The 25,387-nt window shown below is 40.4% G+C and overlaps 1 protein-coding gene across 1 annotated transcript; it reads left to right on the top strand.

The window, feature by feature from the left end:
- Positions 1 to 881: 881 nt before the first annotated feature.
- Positions 882 to 24,802, top strand: KLHL13 (kelch like family member 13). Its single transcript, XM_049644757.1, has 5 exons — positions 882 to 1,053; positions 1,806 to 2,002; positions 13,755 to 14,550; positions 21,359 to 21,472; positions 24,047 to 24,802. The coding sequence occupies exons 1-5, from the start codon at positions 969 to 971 to the stop codon at positions 24,532 to 24,534; spliced, it is 1,680 nt and encodes a 559-aa protein (XP_049500714.1). The 5' UTR covers positions 882 to 968; the 3' UTR covers positions 24,535 to 24,802.
- The last annotated feature ends 585 nt before the right edge of the window (positions 24,803 to 25,387 follow it).

Genomic DNA, 25,387 nt, shown 5'->3' with positions numbered 1-25,387 from the left:
TTGGAAGGTAATTTGTATGAGTTTCTTCATGATTTTTTATAATCACACATCACCGTTTTGAAACTATAGAGTAAATCTTGTGAAAATCTCCATTTCTGAGCCTTATTATTAAATTACATATTCTCTCCTTTTTGTGCATTTGATCAGCCTATTATAATCACAAAATGTTTTATTCTCCCAAGAACAGATCAAAGTAGGAGGGCGGCGGGGGGCTCCTGGGTGGCTCAGTCGGTTGAGCATCCGACTCTTGATTTTGACTCAGGTCTGATCTCACAGTCATGAGATCAAGGCCCACATCAGGCTCTGTGCAGAAAGTGGAGCCCGCTTGGGATTCTCTCTCTCTCTCTCTCCCTCTCTCTCACTGCCCTTCCCCCATTCATGGTGTCCCTCTCTCTTTCTCTCTCTCTCTCTCTCTCAAAATAGATAAATAAATATTAAAAAGGGGGGGGCACCTGGGTGGCTCAGTCGGTTAAGTGTCCAACTTCGGCTCAGGCCATGATCTCCTGGTTCATGGGTTCAAGCCCCACGTCGGGCTCTGTGCTGACAGCTCAGAGCCTGGAGCCTGCTTCGGATTCTGGGTCTCCCTCTCTCTGCTCCTCCCCTGACCATGCTCTATCTCTCAAAAATAAACAAACATCAAAATAAGCTAAAACCAGTCGTTGCGTGAATAAGTGAATGTATATACTCTTTCCATATTTGTTCTTAATCTAAATCAGTCATAATTTTATCTTTTTCCTACTGTGAATTAAATATACATTGTCACATATCAAATAGGTTGTTGTCTTCTGAGGAATTATTCTGTTGGCTTTATGTTCTAAATATGTTGCACGCAAATTAATATATAAACAGGATTTGAGTGTGCAGAAATGTGTATATCCGTTTAACCTTGATTAGTGTCTCAACTCACGTTCTTGTTGTAGGGCTTTGACCAGCTTCGACTTGAAGGATTGCTTTGTGATGTGACCCTGATGCCAGGTGACACGGATGATGCCTTCCCTGTGCATAGAGTCATGATGGCCTCTGCTAGTGATTACTTCAAGGCCATGTTCACAGGTAGGTTGGCTCGTCACATTCTGCACCCACATTAAAACAATATGGAAAATACGTGTTTAAATGTTTTTATTTCTAAAGTGAAATTCAGTTCTTTTGATCTGTATCTTTCCCAGAAGAAATAGTTTCAAAAGCAATATACAGGGGTGCCTGGGTGGCCTAGTCGGTTGGGCGTCTGACTTTGACTTAGGTCATGATCTCATGGTTCATGAGTTCAAGCCCCACATCGGGCTCTCTGCTGTCAGCACAGAGCCTGCTTTGGATCCTCTGTCCCCCTGTGTCTCTTTCCCTCTCCCGCTCATTCTCTCTCTCTCTCTCTCAAAATAAATAAACTTAAAAAAAAAAAAAAGGAATATACACCCAGTATGTGTGGTTGTAGGTGGCATTTTTTAAAACTTGGGAAATGGATGTACCTTTTTCATACCTGTGTCCACTTTAATTTCACAGCTTTTCTTTTTCTCTCTGCCAGAGACTCTGGGTCCCACTAATACAATCTTTAATCTGTCAAAAGATACAAAGTGACAGGGGAACATTCTGGAAGCTCTTGCATTGTATACAACTTCCATTAGGATAGAGATATTCCTCTTTAAGTACTCTCTTTTAACTATAAAATATGCAGAAGTCTGACTCTGACGTGAATGCTTGCATAGAATAAAACTTTGCCTTGATTTCACCGCATCTAATTGGCGGCAGAAGCGAGTTTGACCTTAATTAAATTATCCACCCTTGTTTAATTGACTGTCTTTTTATTTAAGGTGGCATGAAAGAACAAGATTTAATGTGCATTAAGCTTCATGGTGTGAGCAAAGTCGGTTTAAGGAAAATTATTGATTTCATTTACACTGCAAAGCTTTCCCTTAACATGGACAACCTTCAAGATACACTAGAAGCTGCCAGTTTTCTACAGATTCTGCCGGTTTTGGACTTCTGCAAAGTGTTTCTCATATCTGGGGTAAGGCATTCTCACAGCTTCAAGGCTTTTCCTGCAGGACACCCTGACGTCGCCTGTTTGGAGACGCATGAAATTCGTTGCGTGGGCGTACGAAACGTTGGCCGTTCAAGACGCGCGTCAGGTAGTGCGAGCTCTGGAAGCAAGTTGAGAGGAAAACAGTACCAGTGCGTTTTTACAAACAGAATTACGTAATAGAAATCTGTGGTGTAATCGCATGGCATCAGACAGTGATAGCGCTTCGTAACGATAAAGATTTTATTTTTTAATTTTTAAAAAAATGCTATTTATTTTTGAGAGAGAGAGACACGGAATGTGAGCCGGGGAGGGGCAGAGGGAGAGGGAGACACAGAATCCGAAGCAGGGCCGAGGCTCTGAGCTGTCAGCACAGAGCCCGATGTGGGGCTCGAACTCGTGAACTGCGAGATCATGACCTGGGCTGAAGTCAGACGCTGAACCGACTGAGCTACCCGGGCACCCCATAGCGATATAGATTTTAAACTGTTTGTTGATGTTATATATCTTAATCTGGTTTTATTTACCTTAACGATTTTATACAGGCAGGCTTCTTTTTTCTTTTTCTTTTTTTCCACTTCGTATAAGTTTTTTTTTTAATCCGATTTTTTTTTATTTTGGTAAAATACACCATAAAATTTGCCATCTTTACCATTATTATTATTATTTTTTTAATTTACATTGAAGTTAGTTAGCATATAGCGTAATCATGATTTCAGGAGTAGAATCCAGTGATTCATCCCCTACATATAACACCCAGTGCTCATCCCAACGAGTGTCCTCCTTAATGCCCATCACCCATCTAGCCCATCCCCCTCCAGTGCCCTCAGTTTGTCCTTTATATTCAAGAGTCTCCTGGGGCACCTGGGTGGCTCAGTCGGTTGAGCGTCCGACTTCGGCTCAGGTCGTTATCTCGCAGTTGACGAGTTCGGGCCCCGCGTCGGGCTCCGTGCTGATGGCTCGGAGCCTGGAGCCTGCTTCGGATTCTGTGTCTCCCTCTCTCTCTGCCCCTACCCCGCTCACACTCTGTCTCTCTCTCTCTCTCTCAAAAATAAATAAACATGAAAAAAAACCTTTTTTTAAAAAAGAGCCTCTTATGTCTTGCCCCTCTCCCTGTTTTGATATTATTTTTGCTTCCCTTCCCTGATGTTCATATGTTTTTATACAGGCAGACTTCTTAAATGGAATTCCATGGAAACATAATCTGAGCTTCTAGAAGCCTTTTAAACCAGGCTCAGTAATTTTTTTTCCTTCCTTAAATATGGGAGCCAGGTCTTGAGAAGAAGTAATACTTATGTGACAACATATAGAAAAATAAGTCTTAATTGCATGGAAACGCATCACCCACTGAATGGTTTTTAGCCTTTATTAATAGACAGGAGAAGACACAGCTACCAATGAACTGCTTAGCGGTCACGTGGTTCCTGAAGGCACTGCCCTATTTGAGACTCTTAAATTCTGCTTCCGGGAAATGAAATGCTTTGGTTGCAAGGAGATATTGCCCGGAAGATTTCTGGAGTTTATGGAACTTGCTTTTGTAATTGGAGAACTATGGCAGCGGTAAATTTTGATATGTTTTCTAATTTATTATATGAGTAGATAATACATTTTTCTACCCTTGATTTATTTATTTATTTATTTATTATTATTTTTTTTAATGTTTATTTATTTTTGAGACAGAGAGAGACAGAGCATGAACGGGGAAAGGGCAGAGAGAGAGGGAGACACAGAATCGGAAGCAGGCTCCAGGCTCTGAGCCATCAGCCCAGAGCCCGACGCGGGGCTCGAACTCACGGACCGTGAGATCGTGACCTGAGCTCAAGTCTGACACTTAACCGACTGAGCCACCCAGGCACCCCTACCCTTGATTTAAACTCCTACCAATTCTAATATCGGTAAATTATTGCTGTTAGGCTTTCTAAAAGTTGCATTGACTAAACCGGGAGCCCAGTTTGCAAACCCTCGGTTTTAAGAGAACGTGTCCTTAGCGCTTTTATTAATAAGCTACTCCTTGTCTTATAAAGTCAGCCCACAGCTAATTTAACAGGACTGTGGAAAGTGTGTCTTGTTTGTGTGTTTCCATTTTAAAGCATCCATACTACTGTCTCACCGTTATTTATAAACTTTTGAACTAACAGCCAAAAGGCAGTGTGGGGTTACAGTGTTGTTTATTCTCTGTCACGTGCGTAACCCGCATGAAGTGTATTTCTCAAGATGCTGCTTGTCAGTACTGAATCTGAGCGCCGACTCTCGTTTTAATTTAGTCACACAAGGCCCTCCCCCTTAGGACCTGTAAGCACCTTTCTTCTAGGTTCGTACCCCTGACATCATGTAACACCTTCATCCCAGGAAAAAAATGAACTGAATGTATTTTTTAAGTGTATCACGTCCAATAATTACTTTAGTAATAACACTTAATGCTTACGTTTATATACTCTCAGCATTTGCTTTTACACTGATCTCAGCAACACACGTGGTCATCCTGAGCCAAACTACATACGGTGTTATGATTTCTTTGGAACTGGTCATTAATAATAGACGTTCATGGTCAACCTCTTCTCTCATAGCGAATTGTAGTACTTAGACCTTTAGATATGGGCGGCGATCTGTTCCTTTACCTGAAAGGAAAGGACCAAATGGAATAGAGCACAATTTATGAAAAGTCGTAAAAGCATACAGTTGTCAGAATAACAGTATGAAGAACGATTGTGTTCTAGAAAACTCTAAAACAAGTTTATTTAAAGATGACATCACAGTAATTTTGCAATATTGACACATTTTGTGTAATTAGGAGGTTGGTTCTTTAACCTATTTGAAACATTTATTGTAACTGCGTGCTTTACCCGTTTGGAAATTTCTTCATTTTTATGAAGACTTACTATTGCTTTAAAGATTGTATTATTCATTCCTAGTGTCCTCTGCGGACCTCCTAAAACCCATTTCTAGTGGAGAAGAGGCTTGTGTCTGACAAAGCGTACCTGTGGTACAGTTTACTCCTTCCTCTCGGTTTTCGAAGTTTCTCTGAACTCTGAGGAAAAACACCTCTTTTCTTAGCACCGTTCTATTTACCTGTCTTTCATCCTGTTTGCTGAGGATATGTCTGTGTGATTTTACTGTGGAAATATTCCCTCTCAGAATCCATGATAGTTTTTGAGAACAGTTGGTTGATCATTGGCATAGAGATTATCTAAAATCCAACTTTTCCCTTATCCCTTCTTTCATGCATTCCATTTCTTAGTCAAATGTTCAGCCTTACTCTATTTCCTCTTTCCTTCTCAGCAAGCAAGTGGATCAGGCACGAGTAGCCCTTGGAAGTTTCTAGATAATGTATTTTTTCAACGGTAGATTTGTTTTGAGTTCTCCCGCAAGCTAACTTTTATGGGTCATTTTTACATAGGACGGTCTCATGTTTTAAGAATTGCGTGCTTAAACCAAAGGTTTTGAGCGAATAGGTGTATGCTTTTAATGATGTGGTGGGATTATACTTCACGTAACCAAAACACTACTTAGGCTTGAGCTTTTAGAAAGAAAAATCAGCTTCCCATACAACTCTGGTCTATCCCCTTCTTAATTGTTTGTGTGGGTGAGAAGGAGCAGTGGTACAATAAATGTGACTCGGCAAATAACCCCCAAAGCGTTTTTATGTTAGTTTTGCGTGATGACTTTAAATACGACAATAAAACCGCCCTCGCCTTTGGTGAGATAGAAAAACACCAGTGTTCTAGAACAGAGCATCAGCCTCCGTAGAACAAGAACCACTCCCCGCTTTGCCATCGTTCGCAGTAATGCTTTTCTCTTAGGGTGTTAATGACTATTGTAGTTTATAGGCTCAGGTGCTTTTGTTCTTGCTATGTTACTTTCCTGGTAGTTGTAGAAAAGAGAACTATGAAATGGATACAAAGGGATAACAGTGAAGGATGCAAAGCGGAGTAGGTAAAATTTTCTAAAAACATTGGCTTTCCGGGGCGTCCGGGAGGCTCAGCTGGTTAAGCGTCCAACTCTAATTTCTGCTCAGGTCACGATCTCATGGTTTGTGAGTTCGAGCCATGCGTCGGGCTCTGCGCTGCCAGTGCGGAGCCTGCTTGGGATTCTGTCTCTCTCTCTCTCTCTGTTCTTCCTCCACTTGCGCTGTTTCTCTCTCTCTCTCTGAAAATAAATAAATAAACTTAAAAACATTTGCTTTCCGATATCGTGGAGACGATGGAAAATTATCTGTTTAGTTACATGCCTAGAAATGGCATTCATTTCCGTCTTTACGACATTCTATAACTACAGCATGCTAAATGCTGTGCGGCCATTCCCTGATTTACACACAGGTTGTCGTTAAATTTTTTATCATTTGTCTGCTGTTTGGAATTTGTAACATCTCGCATCTGCCCCCACGGAACCACTGTGACGGAGGATTTCAGGCCAGCCCACAAAACCCAATTTGTAACGTAAGGTTGCTGAAGCAGGACGTTTGTCATTGAACCGGCAATATGACAATTGAAATATACAATTATACAGAATAAACAAACCCGAATGAAGGTGAGCAAGGAACCATTTTCTTTTTATATAAAAGCGTATCGAATCCGAGAACGAAGATGCCATTGTGCTTTCGACTTGGTGATACTCTTTCTTTAAGCTCATTGTTTTAAAGTTGTGTTGCTGTTTTTCCTTGATGCATGTATAGCCTTGGTTCCACTCGTACATTTATCATCACTGATCCGGGTGGGGAAGCTCACAATGAAACGTAGAGAGGTTTTTTTATGGAGGCTACTGAGGGTAATAGAGAGTTTGCGACCGTGGAAAACGAAGGCGCCCATGTGGGAGAGGCAAAAGGCAGAGTAAAGGAGTTCTCTCAAGGGAAACATGAAGGAAATCAGAAGAAGTCATTGGAAAAGACAGTTTCTTTTACTGTTAGGGGATGACGTCAGCAGCAAGCTTTGGGAATATCCTTCTTGATGTAAGAATTTCCTGTATGCTACTTGCATTTCACATTCCTTATTTGATCCAAATTGGATTTACCCATAAAAATTAACATGTCTTTTCAGATAATTCTTTTTTGCCTTTGGGGAGGTTTAATGCAAATTAGAGGAAAACTCATATGGATAATTTTTCGATGAATCGAAACCGTTCCTCCCCTCCCGCACCAAACCAATCTCGACTCCCTTATTGTCACGGCTGACATTCGGCAAGTGATACCCACGTACTGGTTGTTTATGGTTGAGCATCTATTCTCATTCACGGATACCCAGACTGGGCTGGGTGTTAAATATTCCAAGTACTAGTCCTTCCTACACCCTCTGTCCCCCTCAGTCGTTCATTTGATTTCTTCCCAGTGTGTGGACACGCATTCTCTCTCTGAAGTGGTTGTATTTGACGCCAGGCTGCCATTTTAATAAACTAGACAGCACCAAGGACGCTTTGGCACATGGACTATCTGAGGAGCATCCCCCCCCCCCCCCCCCCCCCCCCCGCCCAAACTTGCCAGCTAATTCCCTGGTCTTTGCACTTTTTCTTAAGAGTTACAAAAGCAGAGACTCGTTTTAGTTTTTGCTTTTTTCCGAAGTGGAAGTTTATGTGTGTAACACACCGATCTTCAACAGAATACCATCTGATTTCTGATGAATTTCTGATTTCTGATGAAACCTGTCATTAAAATATCATATTATGGCAGTGAAATGTTTGGGTGCATCGAGTGTGATTTGAACAATTTAATACAGCCGCAGTGAGGGACAGTATGTTAATGAGAGTAGCACTTTGAAAATTCTGATGCTTTTAGGGTGAAAATTCTGGAACTGCCTTTAGGGTGACCTATGAAGGTTGTTTGATTGCAGTAGAAGAATTTATAATATTTTATATCAAGGCAACTGAAATGTGCACTTGATTATTTTAAAAGCAGTTTTACTGGTTCTCATAAGTGGTTGAGAAATTTTGTCCTTTTTTGCTTCTATATCCTTTAAAACACTAATGTGTATTTGAATTCATGTCTGTAATAACTCTTCCTTGGAATTCGGGCCAGGTTATATATTCAGATGAAATTAGAGTCCTTTCTACTTATGAGTTGTTTTTTTAAAATAAGCTTTAAACTTCCTATTTTATATTTCAAGATGTAATGCATTCTAATATATACATGAATTTCATTAAATGTTACATTACTGCACACATCCATTATTTAATACTATCTAGGCTAAATGTTTGGGTATATGCTAACTGAAGCACTTTTAAGAATCATGACTAAGAGGTTGATGAAAATGAACCATAATTGAATAATCGTGTATTTTTCCAAAAATCATTTACCATTATTCCATCACTTTGGTCTGCTTACATTGTTAACTGTTATTCTAGACTTTGCTTCCATAATCCCTATAGTCTACAATTAATTATTTGAGCTTTGATTACATGCACTTCATAAGAACCAATTTTCTATTCCATACTTTTTGTCTGAGTTGCATTTAAAAATTAATAAGGGTCTAGTAATTTTCTATATCAATTCAAAATCTATTCTATTTTTAGTTGTCTCTATCATCACTTCTTTAATTTGTATATTGCCAATAATTATAGTATTTAACCTTTGTTATATACCCACAGCGTGATAGCTGTTGTACGTGGGGTATAGAAAATGCTTAGTCCTTCTATCAAGAAGATGACAATTTGGGGGCGCCTGGGTGGCTCAGTCGGTTAAGCGGCTGACTTTGACTCGGGTCGTGATCTCGCGGTTCGTGAGTTCGAGCCCCGCATCGGGCTCTTGTGCTGACATCTCCGAACCTGAAGCTTGCTTCTGATTCTGTGTCTCCCTCTGTCTCTGCCCCTCCCCTGCTCACATTCTGTGTCTCTCTCTCAAAAATAAATAAACCTTAAAAAAAATTAAGAAGATGACAATTTGGAAGGTTATGAAATATCATTCTCTGGTGATTTTTTTTTAATTTTTTTTTCTTAACATTTATTTATTTTTGAGACACAGACAGAGCATGAACAGGGAGGGTCAGAGAGAGGGAGACACAGAATCTGAAACAGGCTGCAGGCTCTGAGCTGTCAGCACAGAGCCCGACGCGGGGCTCGAACTCACAGCCCTCACGGACCGCGAGATCATGACCTGAGCTGAAGTCGGCCGCTTAACCGACTGAGCCACCCAGGCGCCCCTCTCTGGTGATTTTTAAGAAAAGACTAGACAGCTTTCTGTATATCCTAGTGGTCTGTCAAGGTCTTTTGCAGTCTTGTGTATCTGTATCTGAGCATACTGATATATAGAAGATATTTTCCAAATGCCCTTCAATAAAAGGCAGACTTTTTTTTTTTTTATGCTGTTGTTTTAGTAATTATTCTCTTATTGGATGAAGTCGAAGCGGGAAATGGGGAAGGAACTAAATACCTTGATCCCATTTCTAATTCAGTTTCAATTTTTTAATCTTGGTTTGTTTTGCAGGCTATCAGTTTAGACTTCTATTTGGTGAGCAACAACGTCATTTTGCTTATTTGAAGTACCCATTTCTTGTTGCTTTTATCTGTAATCCTATCACTCATGACGAGAATCTGCAAACTTGGGGATCATTTTTACGTTCCCACCAACCTTTGCTTATCCCTGCTAGTAAATGTGTTCAAAGGTGCAAATTACCTTTGCTCTGGGGAAGGGCTACTCCTTTCCGGACTCAGAAAGTAGATTCGTTACCCCAGATGTTAATTCCTGCCACCCGGAGTGATTTGGGCCAGTGACTAATGACTGTAACTTCATTTACACGATGAAAAATTTTATAAGCTGCCAACTTGCCACTCCTACAATTGGATTGAAACGTACTTTTTATTAATCACATTGGAAATCCAAGGTATTGAACAGTGTTAAACTGTGTCTTTCAAAAGGCCCATAATTTGTTAATTTGTTTTTCCTAATTCTTCTTTTGTGTTACAGTTCTGTTTTAGGTATTCTTTAATATATAGCTATTAAGTTTAATAAGCAATTAAAATTTTTTGGAGATTCCTGTAAAGCAAATTGTTAAAATTCTTCCTGAGTAATAAATCTATGAAAATAGCCTCCTGTGTGTGTGTGTTAACCTTAGAGCTTTCTGTGATAATGTATCAGCTGGGCTGATACTTTATGCAGAGAAGTAATTATTTCAGTCTCATTTCAGCTTTTAAATAAAAGGATAATAGAAGGATTAGGCAATTTTCTCTTAATCATCTGCCAATCTGGTAACAATACAGGTATGTCAGTGAAGTTTACGTGACATATGTGAACACACACACTGACAAAATTAAGAGAAAACCTTTGAGTCCTTTGCCTGTGACCTGCCTGTGTGTTTGTATACACACACAGATAGTTGTATGGCAGGCTTATTTTAGTGATTGATTCCTTGCATAACATTTGCTGATATGATTTTCCCGTTTTCCCTTCTGACCAGTTATTAAGGCTTCGGCAAGAGCTCTTGCTGAAGACGAGCCTCTCCATCACTTGTCTCCTTTTTCTGGAAGTTTCCATTTTTGCTATATTGTGATCTGTCCAGGGGAGACTTCTCTGGGCTCATTTTGACTCCAGGCACAGCTTGAGTATGCTAGAGGAAGAGAATGGCCCGGGGAAACTATGTTGCAAAGCCATCATCACAGACACCAGAAACTAACTGAACTGCATGAGTAAATGTGATGGGAGACAACACCTGTTCCAGCCCTCGTGAAAATGATTCCTTTCCTTGTATTTCTGCATAAATAATGTGAAAATAACTTCACCCTAGGAATGATTGCCTTAGTAGATTACCTTTATTAGGAACAATAACTTTTGAAGGGATCAAAATGAATTATGGTAATGAATCATGACTCTTTACATGAAAGAGAAATCTAGAGATCCTGTAGTAGAGACTTTCTGTTTTGTGGATTGATTTGCTAGCAAGGTTACTTTTAGGAATCATGACTGAGAAGATGGGTTGAGATGAACCGTAATAGAATAACCCTCTATTTTTCCAAAATTTCCATCTAGCCAGAATTTTATTAGTATGTTTTTGAGAGGGAACACACATTTCCAAGAAGAGAAAAGGAATTTTTTGGCCACAGTCAAGTTATAACATTGTTTCTCACGGTAACTTCTAATCTACTGATTTTGATAATTTTCCTTATTTTTCAATAGTCAATAAATATGTCTGCCACTTTTCTTTTTTTTTTAAATTCTAATTCCAATATAGTTGACATAGTGTTATATTAGTTTCAGTTATACAATATAGTGATTCAGCAATTCTATACATTGTTCTGGGTTCATCATGATAAGCGTACTCTTAATTCCCTTCACCTGTTTCACCCATTTCCCTGCCCACCTCCCCTCTGGGAACCATCTGTTCTCTGTAGTTACGAGTCTGTTTTTTTGGTTTGTCTCTTTATTTCTTTGTTCATTTGTTTTGTTTCTTAAATTCTACATATGAGTGAAATCATACAGTATTTGTCTTTCTCCGACTAACTTATTTCGCTTACCTTTATACTCTCTACACCCATCCATGTTGCTGCAGATAGCAAGATTTCATTCTTTTTTACGGCTGAATGATATTCCATTGTATATCTGTATATCTGTATATCCATATAGATATATGTATATGTGTATATATATGTGTGTGTGTATACACACACACACACACACACACACACCCCACATCTTCTTTATCCATTCATCTATTGATGGACACTTGGGTTGCTTACATAATTTGGCTGTTGTAAATAATGCTGCAATAAACAGGGTGCATGTATCCTTTCAAATTAGTGTTCTCATATTCTCTGGGTAAATATCCAGTAGTGTGACTACTGGATCATATGGTAGTCCTATTTTTAATTTTCTGAGGAACCTCCATACTCTTTTTCAGAGTGGCTGCACCGGATTACATTCCGGCCAACAGTGCATGAGGGTTCCTTTTTCTCCACATCCTTGCCAACACTTGTTGCTTCTTGTGTTTTTGACGTTAGCCATTCTGACGGGTTTGAGGTGATATCTCTTTATGGTTTTAATTTGCATTTCCCTGATGGCTACAGATGTTGAGCACTTCTTCATGTGTCTGTTGGCCATCTGGATGTCTTCTTTGAGGAAATATCTGTTCGTGTCTTCTCCCCATGTTTTAAATCAGATTATCTATGTTTTCTTGGTGTTGAATTGTGTAAGTTCTTTATATATTTTGGATACGAACCCTTTTTTGGATATCTTATTCACAAATAGCTTCCCCATTCAGTCTTTTTGTTTTGTTGACTGTTTCCTTTGCTGCGCAGAAGTTTTTATTTTGATGTAGTCCCAGTAGTTTATTTTTTGCTTGTGTTTCCATTGCATCAGGAGATATATCTAGAAAAATGTTACGATAGCCGATGTCAGAGAAATTACTGCCTGTGCTCTCTTCTACGATATTTATGGTTTCAGGTCTCACTTTTCGGTCTTTAATCCATTTTGAGGTTACTTTTGTGTATGGCATAAGAAAGTGTTCCAGTTTCATCCTTTTGCATGTACCTTCTCCAGGGTCCTCTACACCATTTGTTGGAGAGACTATCATTTTCCCATTGCATGTTTTTGCCTCCTTTGTCGAAGATTAATTAACCATATAATCACGGGTTTACTTCTGGGCTTTCTATTCTGTTCTGTTGATCTACGTGTCCGTTTTTGTGCCGATACCACACTGTGTTGATCACTACAGCTTTGTAGGATAACTGGAAATCTGGGATTGTGATACCTCCAGCTTCGTTTTTCTTTGTCAAGATTGCTTTGGCTGTTTGGGGTCTTATGCAAATTCTAGGATTGTTTGTTCTAGTTCTGTGAAAAATGCTCTTAGCATTTTGATAAAGATTGCATTAAATGTGTAGATTGCCCTGTGCAGTGTGGACCTTTTAACGGTATCTGTTCTTGCGATCTATGAACATGGAATATATTACCATTTGTGTCATCTTCAGTTTTTTCATCGGTGTTTTATAGTTTCCAGTGTACATGTCTTTCACCTCCTTGGTTAAGTTTATTTCTAGGTATTTTATTATTCTTGGCATAATTGTAAATGGGATTGTTTTCTTTTCTTTTCTTTTTTGCTACTTCATTGTTGGTATATGGAAATGCAGTGGGTTTCTGTATATTGATTTTGTATCCTGAAACCTTACTGAATTCATTGAACAGTTCTAGTAGCTTTTTGCAACAGTTCTAGTAGTTTTTTGGTGGAGTCTTTCGGGTTTTCCATATATAATATCATGTCCTCTGCAAATATCGAAGGTTTTGCTTCTTGCTTCCCAATTTGGATGCCTTTTATTTCCTTTTCTTGTCTGATCACTGTGGCTACGACTTCCAGTACTATGTTAAGTAAAAGTGGTGAGAGTAGACATCCTTGTCTTGTGCTTGATCTCAGGGAAGAAGCTCTTAGTTTTTCCCCATTGAGTATGATGTTAGCTCTGGGATTTTCATATATGGCCTTTATTATGTTGAGGTATGTTCCCTCTAAACCTACATTGTTGAGGGTTTTTATCATGAATGGATATTGTGCTTTGTCAAATGCTTTTTTCTGCATCCGTTGAAATGATCGCATGGTTTTTAACCTTTCTCTTGTCGATGCGTCGTAGATAATTTTCTTTTTGTCACTTTTGTAATGGATTGGTGGTTTGTGAATTCTCTTTAGGTCATTAATGTATTTCGATAACAATTTTTATTTGCATCTATAGGGACAGTAAAATTCTCAGTTTAGTCTTATTCTAGAACAGGTATTTTTGTTATCCAGATGTGAGTGTCATAAAAACAGTAGTATCTTAACATTGTTTATTGATTCAACAGGTCACTTTAGACAATTGTGTCGAAGTCGGTCGGATTGCCAACACCTACAATCTGACAGAAGTGGATAAATACGTCAACAGTTTTGTCTTGAAGAATTTTCCCGCATTGCTGAGCACCGGGGAGTTCTTAAAACTCCCTTTTGAGCGTCTTGCCTTTGTGCTTTCCAGTAATAGCCTTAAGCATTGCACTGAACTCGAGCTCTTTAAGGCCACCTGTCGCTGGCTACGCCTGGAAGAGCCTCGGATGGACTTTGCTGCAAAATTAATGAAGAACATACGATTTCCACTGATGACACCACAGGAGCTCATTAATTATGTGCAAACCGTGGATTTCATGAGAACTGACAACACGTGCGTGAATCTCCTTTTGGAAGCCAGCAATTACCAAATGATGCCGTATATGCAGCCAGTGATGCAGTCAGACAGGACTGCCATTCGCTCTGACACCACTCATCTGGTCACACTGGGAGGAGTTCTGAGGCAGCAGCTGGTTGTCAGCAAGGAATTGCGCATGTATGATGAAAAGGCCCACGAATGGAAATCTTTAGCCCCCATGGATGCCCCAAGGTACCAGCATGGCATTGCCGTCATTGGAAATTTCCTCTATGTCGTCGGCGGACAGAGTAATTATGACACGAAAGGGAAAACGGCAGTCGATACAGTCTTCAGATTTGATCCTCGCTACAATAAATGGATGCAAGTCGCATCTTTAAATGAAAAGCGCACCTTCTTCCACCTAAGTGCCCTCAAAGGATACCTGTATGCAGTCGGCGGGCGAAACGCGGCTGGTGAACTGCGTAAGTGTGCGCATTTATGTTGAGCATAGAGTCTAATTTCTTTACCCCCAAATTCTTGTTAAATCATAAAATAAGCAGTTCCATAAAATTAAAGGCAAAGACGTAGCTAGGGTTTCATTTAAACTGGTTTTCTAAAGTATTATTATCATCATTTCCTAAAATAGCAGAGATAATCTGTATGCCTAATCCGAGTGTATGTTGTTGGCCAGGGTACAAATTATATTTTAGGAATGTATCAGTATGTTGCAGAATATTTTATTTGGCAGTATATATGGTTTTCACCTTGACAGTATAACTGCACAGTATATTCTGCTAATTTAAATTCTGATAGAATATCAGACAGAAGTTTGGCACGTTTCCTTATTTTCCATTTTTAAAAGCCCACATAATATTTCAGTGAGCAGGTTAAACTCCTTCCCTACAGAGGACCCACCGTGACTGCTTCTTCTTTTACATAATCTGTTACCCTATCCCAGACCACATAGTAAGGTCATCTTCTTTGTCAATTAAATGCACAAAGTTCAATATTACCCAAAGTTTATTTACTTTGAGTAATATGATCTGGGGCTATTCGTTTCAAAAACCATTCTCTCTTGGTGAAATACCAAACAGCTTTCTTCGCTAAAACTGATGGCCACTTTTTTGTCTCCCTAAATCTAAAATTGGTCACAAGTACGGTGAACAGAGAGCAGTACTTTGGCTACATCAATTTTGTAATTTTAGATGAAATTGGGATGAGATAGCTGTCCAAAAAGAAGTCAGGAAGACCACATTTACTGTCACGCCTTACGTATCTGTCATTACCATCATTGCTTGGCCTTTTTTGCCATCCTTCTTTTATTCGGTTATGAATTGAGTCCTTGTAGCTGACCAGCGTCCCAGGCTCTGTAATGCTGGGGAAGTGAAAGATGTTGGCATCGGCTCTGGATAAATTGAGAGTAATTATCAGAATCTTTTTCTTCTGTAGTCTAAGAAATAAAAAGTAGCTTAATGGATTTGAGAACAAGCTGTTTATTGGAGGCAAAGAGAACTGCTCTCAGCTCTTACACTTTCCAGCTTATCAAGCCCTTTCTTGTTCGTGATGTCTTAATGTCACTGACCTTTCCTACCCACAGTTTGATTTCTTCTTTTGCTGTCGTAGTGATATTTTTTCTAAGACCAGGCTTTCCAAATGGTTGGGCTTCAGGTGTCATTATCATGAACCACACAGATTCCCCAGTGTATTTTAATAATCAGAGTTTTTAAAGTTTATTTATTTATTTTTGAGAGAGAGAGTGAGAGAGAGCACATGAACAAGTAGGGGAGAGACAGAGTGACAGAGAATCCCAGGCAGGCTCCCTGCTGCCAACGCAGAGCCCGACGCGGGGCTCAAACTCACGAACCGTGAGGTCATGCCCCGAGCCAAAACCAAAAGTCAGACTCTTAACCGACTGAGCCACCCAGGCGCCCCCCAGTAATCCGACTTTGAAAAGCATTTGAGGCATTAGTATCCTTCAGTGTAGAATTGTCATTTCAGGTCTCCTCAGTCACGCCACACAAGTTATTTTCATGTTGTTCTGGTATTTTACACTTACGGCGTCTGGAAATATCCAGAAGCTGCAGCTAGTGACTTGGTGCTTTCTCAGGAAAACCACTGGTCTCGGATAATCTTTACAAGTTTACAAATTATAGGTCTTCGATCCCGGCAGTCAGCGGTCATCTCAAAACCTCTTTCTCGAGGGAAATAGTGCTTGCCCACTGATGTCCCCACCCCTGTCAATAGGAAGTTTTCAGTGTATGGTTCCTAGTGTTAATTAGAGGCCTTATTCTTCTGAGAATTTATAATCTTTGGGCCAGGGAGAATCATTACATAAAACCAGGAAGCTAGAGGCTTTCTTTTTCTGAGCTCTGGCCATGTTATCCTCATTGGGCAACCGGCCTCTTCCTTGCTCGTGACCTTCAGAAATCACACCCTCTATCTCTTATTAAAAATACCTTCTGTGTTGCAGTTTGAAAGTAAAAAAGAAAGAAGCCTGCTTTTCATGGGCTATTCCAAATTCATAATAACTCTTTGATTATATTTAGGCTTTAAAATCACAATCTCCCAAAGTTGCATCCTGAGGATAATGACTTAAATCTTCCCAGAAAATATTCCCCCTCTAGTTGGTAAACTTAGGCCCACCTTTATCTAAATTCATAAACTGCATTTTTCGCAAGTACACGTATCGTCATAATATAGACCCAAAGCCTCAATACCAAGAAACAACTCAAGTTCCATTTAAAGGCCAATGATATGTCTTTCCTTTGACATTACCTCCCATAATCTATAAGTAAGTAAACGTTTGTGGAAAAGGACTGGTTTCCTTAAAGTCAGCATACCCAGCAAAGCCAGTCTGTAGTAATTTTTTTTAGTTCATTTACTTATTTTTGTGTGGGAGAGAGAGAGACAGACAGACAGACAGAGAGCAGGGCAGGAGCAGAGAGCGGAGGGAGACAGAGAGAATCCCAAGCAGGCTCTGCACAGCCAGTGCAGACCCCTACATGGGGCTCAAACCCACGAACCGTGAGATCATGACCTGAGTCGAAATCAAGAGTCATATGCTTAACCGACTGAGCCCCCCCGGGCACACCAAGCATGTGACTCTTGGTCTCAGAACTGTAGGTAGAGATTCCTTAAAAATAAAATCTTAAAAAAAAATTAATAGGTTCATCAGTACCGGCATATTATTTATTCTTCATATATACAATGACCATTGCCTATATGTAATTATGAAAAGAAACCAGGGGCAGCATTTACAAGACACTTTCGATCATTTTAATGCATTTGGCTTTTTAAAATCCCTTCGTGGAGTGTATGGACCTAAAGCTATAGTACATTAAAAGATACTACTAATGCATATGGGAAATATAATTCCTTAGAAATGCTGCTTTCCTGTGACACCAGGTACAATTGGAAATGACGTGAAGCTTAAACCAGCTGTCACTTACGAGAAAGAGGAGTCCGTTATTTCTGGCATCTTCCAAATTTATGTCATACAAGAGATCGATCTTCCATTGAGGTTTTCTATACTGAAGAGAGAGATGACAGCTCAGATATCTTGCGCTTCTGTTCCATATTAATAAGTCAAGCTTTGAAATACTGAAAAACTTAACAGAAAACGTGTTAGGTTCTTTTTTCAAATAAATGCACAATAAAGTTACTGAAATTTATCAAATGCCTCCCTATCCCTTAACGGATTTGCAGTTTTGTTCATTAAACACCCCGTCGCCAGCTGGCACTCTAAGATTCTGGAGACCATACCCCCCTGTCTGGGATCCATTGTTGTTATCCGGGGTTAATCCGGTGGTTATCCGGGGTTAATCTCTTTCCTCATCTCAAAAAGAACAAGCGAGTTCTACATCATCCCTTGGGACCGATTCTGGACTCCCGTCGGCTCACCTGAGAAAATAGGAATCTTTGATGATTTATGAGAAGTAAGCAACCTACGTGTAATTCTTAAGTTGGAGAAGGTCTCTAATTTAAGTGGCAGGCCACCAGGTCACTGAAGATGATTCTCTAGAATAAGGGTCAGCAAAAGTCTGTAAAGGGCCAGAAAGTCAATATTTTCAGCCTTGTAGGCCATAGGATCTTGTCAGCTCGTTACCTCTGCTGTCTTGTCACAAAAGCAACCACAGACGATTTATAAGCAAACAGGTGAGGCTTTGTTCCGCTAGAGCTTAATGTAGGAACCCCGACGTTGGAATTCCACACGATTTTTCGTATGCCACAAAGTAGTTTCTCTTTGATGTTTTTCCCCCCAACTCTTTAGAAAGGTAAAAGCCATTCATATTTTTATCTCGTGAGACATACAAATGCAGGCAGCATCCTGGATTTGGCTTACGGCTCTCATTTGCTGGCCCCATTCTAGAACTTACTAATTCATTGCCATTCCCGCTCATCGACCTCGATGGAACCACTGCTTTGTGTTTTGCATCACCCCTTGCCCCCTCCCCCTGTCAGGGTTGTTGGGCACTAACCTCTATCTCACTGCCTTGTGAACACGGAAAATAGAAATAAGGGCCTGTGTGTGTGTGTACTTTTAATTAGATGTCTTCTATTTTGAAAGCAAATAGTATGGATTTTGCTAAGAACGACACCAGTTCTTCCTGGAGAAAGTCTATAGGTTGGCAGTAAATATTAAATGATGGGGAAAGCCAAGGGAAGTGGATTATTTAGCCAGAAGACGGAAAGTTGAGGGATGATGAAGTATTCCATAGCTATTCTATTACTGCTGGTAAATACAGGTGGATTCTTATAACCTCTATTAGGGGAAAAATGCAATTAATTCACTGACAGAAGCACAGCGTTATCTTTCTACATGGGAAAGTTTTCATAATCATGAAGAGCGAATAGCTGTTCACCTGGCAGCTCCAGTCCGAAAAGAGTAAGAGAAAACTCATGGAAACTCCATCAGAATAGATGGAATTAGACACAAGGAAAGACTGTTACACTCTAGAAATTTCCAAGTTCAAGGCAGCATCTTTCATTAAAGAAAGCATAGGACTATGGTAAAACCTGTCTTTGACATCAAATAGGTGAAAAAGATGATCTCAGGAAGTCTTTTAAAACGCTTTCGCCGCTAGGATGTGTGATTAGATGGCTTTCTTTTATCAGCTAAAACCCTATCATTAATTACTTTGCTGATGCCAAATACCAATCAATATGCTAGATCCTCTGTAGGTAGAGCGAGAGAGAGAGAGATAATAACGTACGTTCAGTAGGATTGTGCTTGTCAATTAAGTGAAAGTCATGGTAAAGGCGAATGGAAATGGACATTAGAGAAGACGTCTGGTGACTACAAATAGTCAAAACCAGTCTCGGAGTAAACAGTTAGTCTTAGCTTGTCCTTAGTTATGGCAATAGCCCTCTTTTGGGGGAAAGAGTTTGCAGGACCTGGCTACTTAATGGAAGGGTTTAGAAGGGATAGAGTTGGTGAGGGTCCAAGCCTGAAGCAATGAACAAAACTACCAAGAGAGTAGATCAAAATGGGAAGAGTAAAGGCCTTTGAAATAAGACCGAAAATGTAAAGCCCAGGTCAGTGCAAAAGGCGATCAGTAAAGGGATGTGAGCAGTGGTGTAATGTAGGAGTTGTTGGAGAAGAGAAAGAAGCATTTCACATAGTCAATTTGCTGAAGAAATGAAACTGTTGAATGGAGTAGAAAGTGAATCTCTCGCTCTTTCTATTTAGGGTGGCCTATTGTTAACGTTATTTTCTTTGTAATAAAGGAAATCTTCAGGCACCTGGGTGGCTCAGTCGGTTAAGCCTTTGGTTTCAGCTCAGGTCATGATCTCACGATTCATGAGTTCAAGCCTCGCGTCGGGCTCTGCGCTGATAGCAGGGAGCCTGCTTGGGATTCTCTCCTTCTCTCTCTCTCTCCCTCTCTCTCCCTCCCTCCCTCCACCCCTCCCCTGCTCGCTTGCACACTGTCTCTCGGAAGAAATGAATGAACTAAACAAAATGTGTTTTAAAAAGGAAATCTTGTTCAAAGGATGATTCATCAGTTCGGTATTCCAGTACTCCATCACGTATGTGGTCAACTCCAGCTTCAAGGGAACCCGCTAATTTGAATTTTGAGTTTAGCATAGTGCTTCCGTGAGCGGTGTTGTGGTTCTGTTCCTGAGAAAAAAGCAGCGTCGGGGGAGGCAAGCAGTTGGGTTGGCAACTGGCAGCGTCTGTAATAAATTATATAAAATTTTCAAGTTTTTTATTTGTTTGTTGGGGCTCGAACTCACGAAACCAGGAGATCATGACCTGAGCCAAAACCAAAGGTTGGATGCTTAACCAACTGAGCCACCCAGGCGCTGCTGTTTTCTTGGACTTCTTTTTTTTAACTTTTACTTATTTAAGTAATCTCTACACCCCACGTGGGGCTCGAACTCACCACCCTGAGATCCAGAGTCGCCTGCTGTACTGAGCCACCCAGGCACCCTAGACTTGGTGTTTTTGACCAGAGTCCTCGTAACAGCCCCATTTCTTTCTGCCTTTTAAAAGGGATCACGTTTTCTATCTGTCTGGACCGTGATTGGTCTGTTCTTGAGGCTATAACAGATTGATATTTAAATAAGTTGAGGCCGCTTCTCCGAAACACTTTATGTTAAAGATAATAAATTTATTACTGAAAGGAAGCGCCCCTGATAAAAATCTTAACTTCGTATTATGTCTCCAGTCATCTTCCAATAAAAGCATTACTGGCTACAATGATATTGGATATGTGCACATATTGGCTTTAATGTATAAATGTAGAAAAATTATTGTCAGTGTCTATTTTGTAGTCGGGATATAAAATAAAGCAATAGGTAGCCAGAACATACACCGGGCAGTGTGCATACATGTTCGTTCTGAACTTCAAATTTTGCTCCCTATCTATTAACCTTTGTTTCCTAGATGGTGGATCAGCAGGGGGGCCAAGAACTGGCTTTTTTTCCTCCCTTATGATTTTCTCATCTTCCACATATTTAGAGGAAGGAAATGGGAGACATGTCAAATTATAAAGATGTAACAAGTGACTAGAAGCAAAGAAATCCTAGCAATTTCTGCAGCGACAGAAATGTGTTAGATTATTACATAAGTATCTAATGTAAAATGTATTCATGGTTCATCTCAGTAATACAATCTCAATGAGTAAAAAAAAGAGGTCCCCGAAGGGTATCTCATACCTATAAGAAATATGGATCGGTTGTTTAAATATTCTTATTATTCAACTTAAAAAGAAAAAGAATGAATTGCTAAATTTGAACTCATACACGATTTCCTTGTCTGTTCTTTTTTTTTCCCCCCCTGAACAACAGCCACAGTCGAGTGTTACAATCCAAGAACAAATGAGTGGACCTACGTTGCCAAAATGAGTGAGCCCCACTATGGCCATGCTGGAACCGTATATGGAGGAGTGATGTATATTTCAGGTAAACAATTCTAATGCAGATGCAATTAACATAACACAAACACTTTTAACCATGTCACCATCTTTCCATATAGTATATAAAAATAATCCAGAACAAATGGATAATCGAAGTATAATTCATGTTTATTTGAGAAGATCTGTTGTGTGTTTGTATTTGCATATAGATGCCTTTGGTATTTTATAAGGTCATAAGACTAAGAGCAAAATAGTCCTGCTGTAAATACCCGACTTTGAAGAAATTGGAAAGCATTCAGCTTCCCCAGCTTGCCTTCCAGTCCCCATACTCCCTACTCTCTCTAATAAAGCCTGTACTCTAACAACCCCCGTTCGTATTCTCCGTAGCGATACTTAATTCATTTTGATTTTACATTTAGCTAAACTCTATGATGAAATATATCATTGCATAACATGCAAGCTGTACTGTGCAAAACTTGCTTCTGATGTACCTATAATGCATAATGATGTTCATTCTGTCATTTAGTGCACCCGATAATGTGTTTTTCCCTTTTCTTCAGCATTATCATGGGATTCTACTGTGATGTCCTTGCGTGAATAATTCTGTGCCGATTACCTATATGTTGGCGACGTGCACTTATATTTTTCTGATAACAAATCCTAAAACAGCTACAAGTTGCTCCAGTAACAACTTTCATTCTCAAACTGTTGGTGTTGAAATCGTCCCTATGTCGAATTTAGAAAGGAGTCTCATTTTAACGTAACGCTCACCTCGGGTGTTGACATTTTACTTTGGTAGGCAGCTTCTTCTCGTCTGGCCCTGACATGGTTGACTTTTGCCACTTTCTTCCCATCCCGAGAGCCTGCCCGTGCCAGGCCAGCAGCTACACTATTAGAGAACAGAGGCGTTAAGGTGATGTTTGTGGTTGGCGTCTCTGAACGCTGCTGCCTTATGAAATATGTAATCAGGAAGGATCAGTGAAAGGCCTGGAGTGTGTGATTGGCAGGTTTCTGGTGTTAAATTTATGAGCAACTACGACATGTCTTATATTGCGAGAGCCATCCAGGAAATCATATGCTCCGCTACTCAATGATTTACACCCCCTACCTATTTTATGTGCGTAGATGCTATGCCATTATAATGAGAGCTCCAAATCCTCTTGGGATAAAAAAAAAAAAAAATGGGGGGCGCCTGGGTGGCTCAGTCGGTTAAGCGGCCAACTTCGGCTCAGGTCATGATCTCGCGGTCCGTGAGTTCGAGCCCCACGTCGGGCTCTGTGCTGACCGCTCAGAGCCTGGAGCCTGTTTCGGATTCTGTGTCTCCCTCTCTCTCTGACCCTCCCCTGCTCATGCTCTGTCTCTCTGTCTCAAAAATAAATAAAAAACATTAAAAAAAAATTAAAAAAAAAATGGCATCGAATGGTTCTAGTGGTACTCTGCCATAGCTAACGTGTATTGCGGAAATGACCTTACCAGTCAAGAATAGGATCGTAACCATAGCTGATCCTCAAACCAAAAAAAAAAAAAAAAAAAAAAAAAATGCTGTTTTGCTTCCAGAGAATTCTGTAAAGTACAGGAGAAAAAAAAAAGTTAAAAAGCAGAAAGAAAACAATGATTGCCATCTGGCCACCAGATAGTAGAGTTTTGATTGACATGGATGTAAATTTGTTTAGCCCTCTCCCTAATCTGCAGAACATAGAGTCTGGTACTTTCATTGTAGAGGCTGATTTATAAGTGACCTACGAACATCCTTTGTAGACGATACAGACTCACCAGGTCAACAACAAACTGCTGTACATATGAAATTCCGTACGCGTTCAGCATTCTAATTCTCCAAATGTCCATGCTGATAACGATGAGATTACCTTCCTCACCCCACCGGGCAGAAACTCTACCAAAAAAACCCAATTCCGAGTATTGTTACATGCTTGTGTGTTTGCATAATACCATCCACCTTGCAAAGGAGCATTTTGATTTGTTTGACTTCAAAGTCCCAATGCTAACGAGATTACAAGGGTAGCCGTTGTTATGTGGCAAGTGAGGAAATGGGCAACTGGAATTTAACACGCCCCCCAGCCCAGTGCTCAGCTCCCGGGGCATGCCTGCTTCATAGCTGCGATTTACTGCAGACCCAGCTCTCCAAAAGTGGCCCAAATATATTTTCATGTAGTAAAGCCTCATAAAGTCCATGGGTCTCTGCTTGAGAACGTCCTTGCAATAATATAAGCTAGTTTGTGGTTCTTTAAGAATCTGAAGATGGCGGGGCGCCTGGGTGGCTCAGTCGGTTAAGCATCCGACTTCGGCTCAGGTCACGATCTCGCGGTCCGCGAGTTCGAGCCCCACGTCGGGCTCTGTGCTGACAGCTCGGAGCCTGGAGCCTGTTTCGGATTCTGCGTCTCCCTCTCTCTCTGCCCCTCCCCCGTTCATGCTCTGTCTCTCTCTCTGTCTCAAAAATAAATAAATGTTAAAAAAAAAAAAAAAAAGAATCTGAAGATGGCTTACCGATAAGCTGTAAAGTGTCACACTGTGCGGCCACAAGTTCATTATCTGTGGTAGCCTTTTATTTACTTGTGCTTTTTTAGAATTCTCTGTCTACCTCATGCCTACTTTCATTCTTTAGGAGGAATTACTCATGATACTTTCCAAAAGGAGCTGATGTGCTTCGACCCTGATACTGACAAATGGATCCAGAAGGCGCCAATGACCACTGTCAGAGGTCTGCATTGCATGTGTACGGTGGGCGAGAGGCTCTACGTCATTGGTGGCAATCACTTCCGAGGAACGAGCGATTACGATGATGTCCTGAGCTGTGAATACTACTCACCGATCCTTGACCAGTGGACCCCAATTGCTGCCATGCTAAGGGGGCAGAGCGATGTTGGGGTCGCTGTCTTTGAAAATAAAATCTACGTGGTTGGTGGGTATTCCTGGAATAACCGTTGCATGGTGGAGATCGTGCAGAAATACGACCCAGATAAAGATGAATGGCATAAGGTTTTTGATCTCCCGGAGTCCCTTGGTGGCATCCGAGCTTGTACGCTCACGGTTTTCCCCCCCGAAGAAACCACACCATCACCTTCTAGAGAGTCCCCTCTTTCTGCACCGTAAGATCATCCCTCCAGCTAAGATGCTGTAGTCCTATCTTTGCAACGTGTCATGAATTCTCTTCTTTTGCCCCCCTTTCGTAGTGTGTTAGGATTAGCCTCCAGTAATCAATACCGATATTGGAAAAAAGACAACCTTGATGTTATTTGTGCTGTTTGTTTGGCTTAGAGTGTTTATAAAGTGGTAACAAAACCATTCTGGAAATGTATCCCATTGAAGCTGATGTTTAACATACAAAAAAAAAAAAACAAAAAAAACCCAAAAACCACAAAACCACAAAAAAAAGAACCCACCAAGGTATTGTCTATAAAATGTTTCTTCAGTACTTTCTTGATGCCGTGTACTGGGTGTGAGGTATTTATCATCTCCTATTAGAAAGCCCCATAAACCAACTTGCAGGTGGATTGTAGTGACTACAACTGTGCTAATAACTAGGCTTCAAAGTAAAAAGTTTTCGCTTTCATCTTTGTGACGTGTCAAAGGGAGGCGGCTCGCCCCACCAGGAGACAATAGCGAAAGGTCGCCAACTCGCATGAGCTCTCTCCCTCTTTCCATAAAGTATGTCTGACATATCTGTCAACCCACCTGTCTGTGTGGGTGCACTGAGAACATAGAAAGTTTGTTAGACACACAGGAGAAATCGTAACTGTAATTCACCAGTATCGATCAAACCAAACCAAACCAAACAAACAAACAAAAAAAAACAGCACGACCCCTGTACTTAGAAACAAGGGTTCGGGGTTTCTAAAGTGTGTATAGACACAAAATTTTAAACATCGAACGGCGCGTCAGATCAACGTGCAAAAGCCTTTTTAAATTTCTTCCAAAAAGCAGCTTCCATGAGAATGGGAATTCA

The sequence above is a fragment of the Panthera uncia genome, chromosome X (assembly GCF_023721935.1).
Source record: "Panthera uncia isolate 11264 chromosome X, Puncia_PCG_1.0, whole genome shotgun sequence".
NCBI classification, from domain to species: Eukaryota; Metazoa; Chordata; class Mammalia; order Carnivora; family Felidae; genus Panthera; species Panthera uncia.
The sequence above is the reverse complement of the archived record's forward strand: the minus strand, read 5'-3'. Positions and strand labels throughout refer to the sequence as shown.

Excerpts from the sequence above, each read along its gene's own strand:
- KLHL13 (XM_049644757.1), top strand. The coding sequence starts at position 969 with ATGCCAGGTGACACGGATGATGCCTTCCCTGTGCATAGAGTCATGATG. Across the intron at positions 2,003-13,754 it reads AAGTGTTTCTCATATCTGGG|GTCACTTTAGACAATTGTGT; the intron begins GTAAGGCATTCT and ends TTGATTCAACAG. Across the intron at positions 14,551-21,358 it reads AAACGCGGCTGGTGAACTGC|CCACAGTCGAGTGTTACAAT; the intron begins GTAAGTGTGCGC and ends CCTGAACAACAG.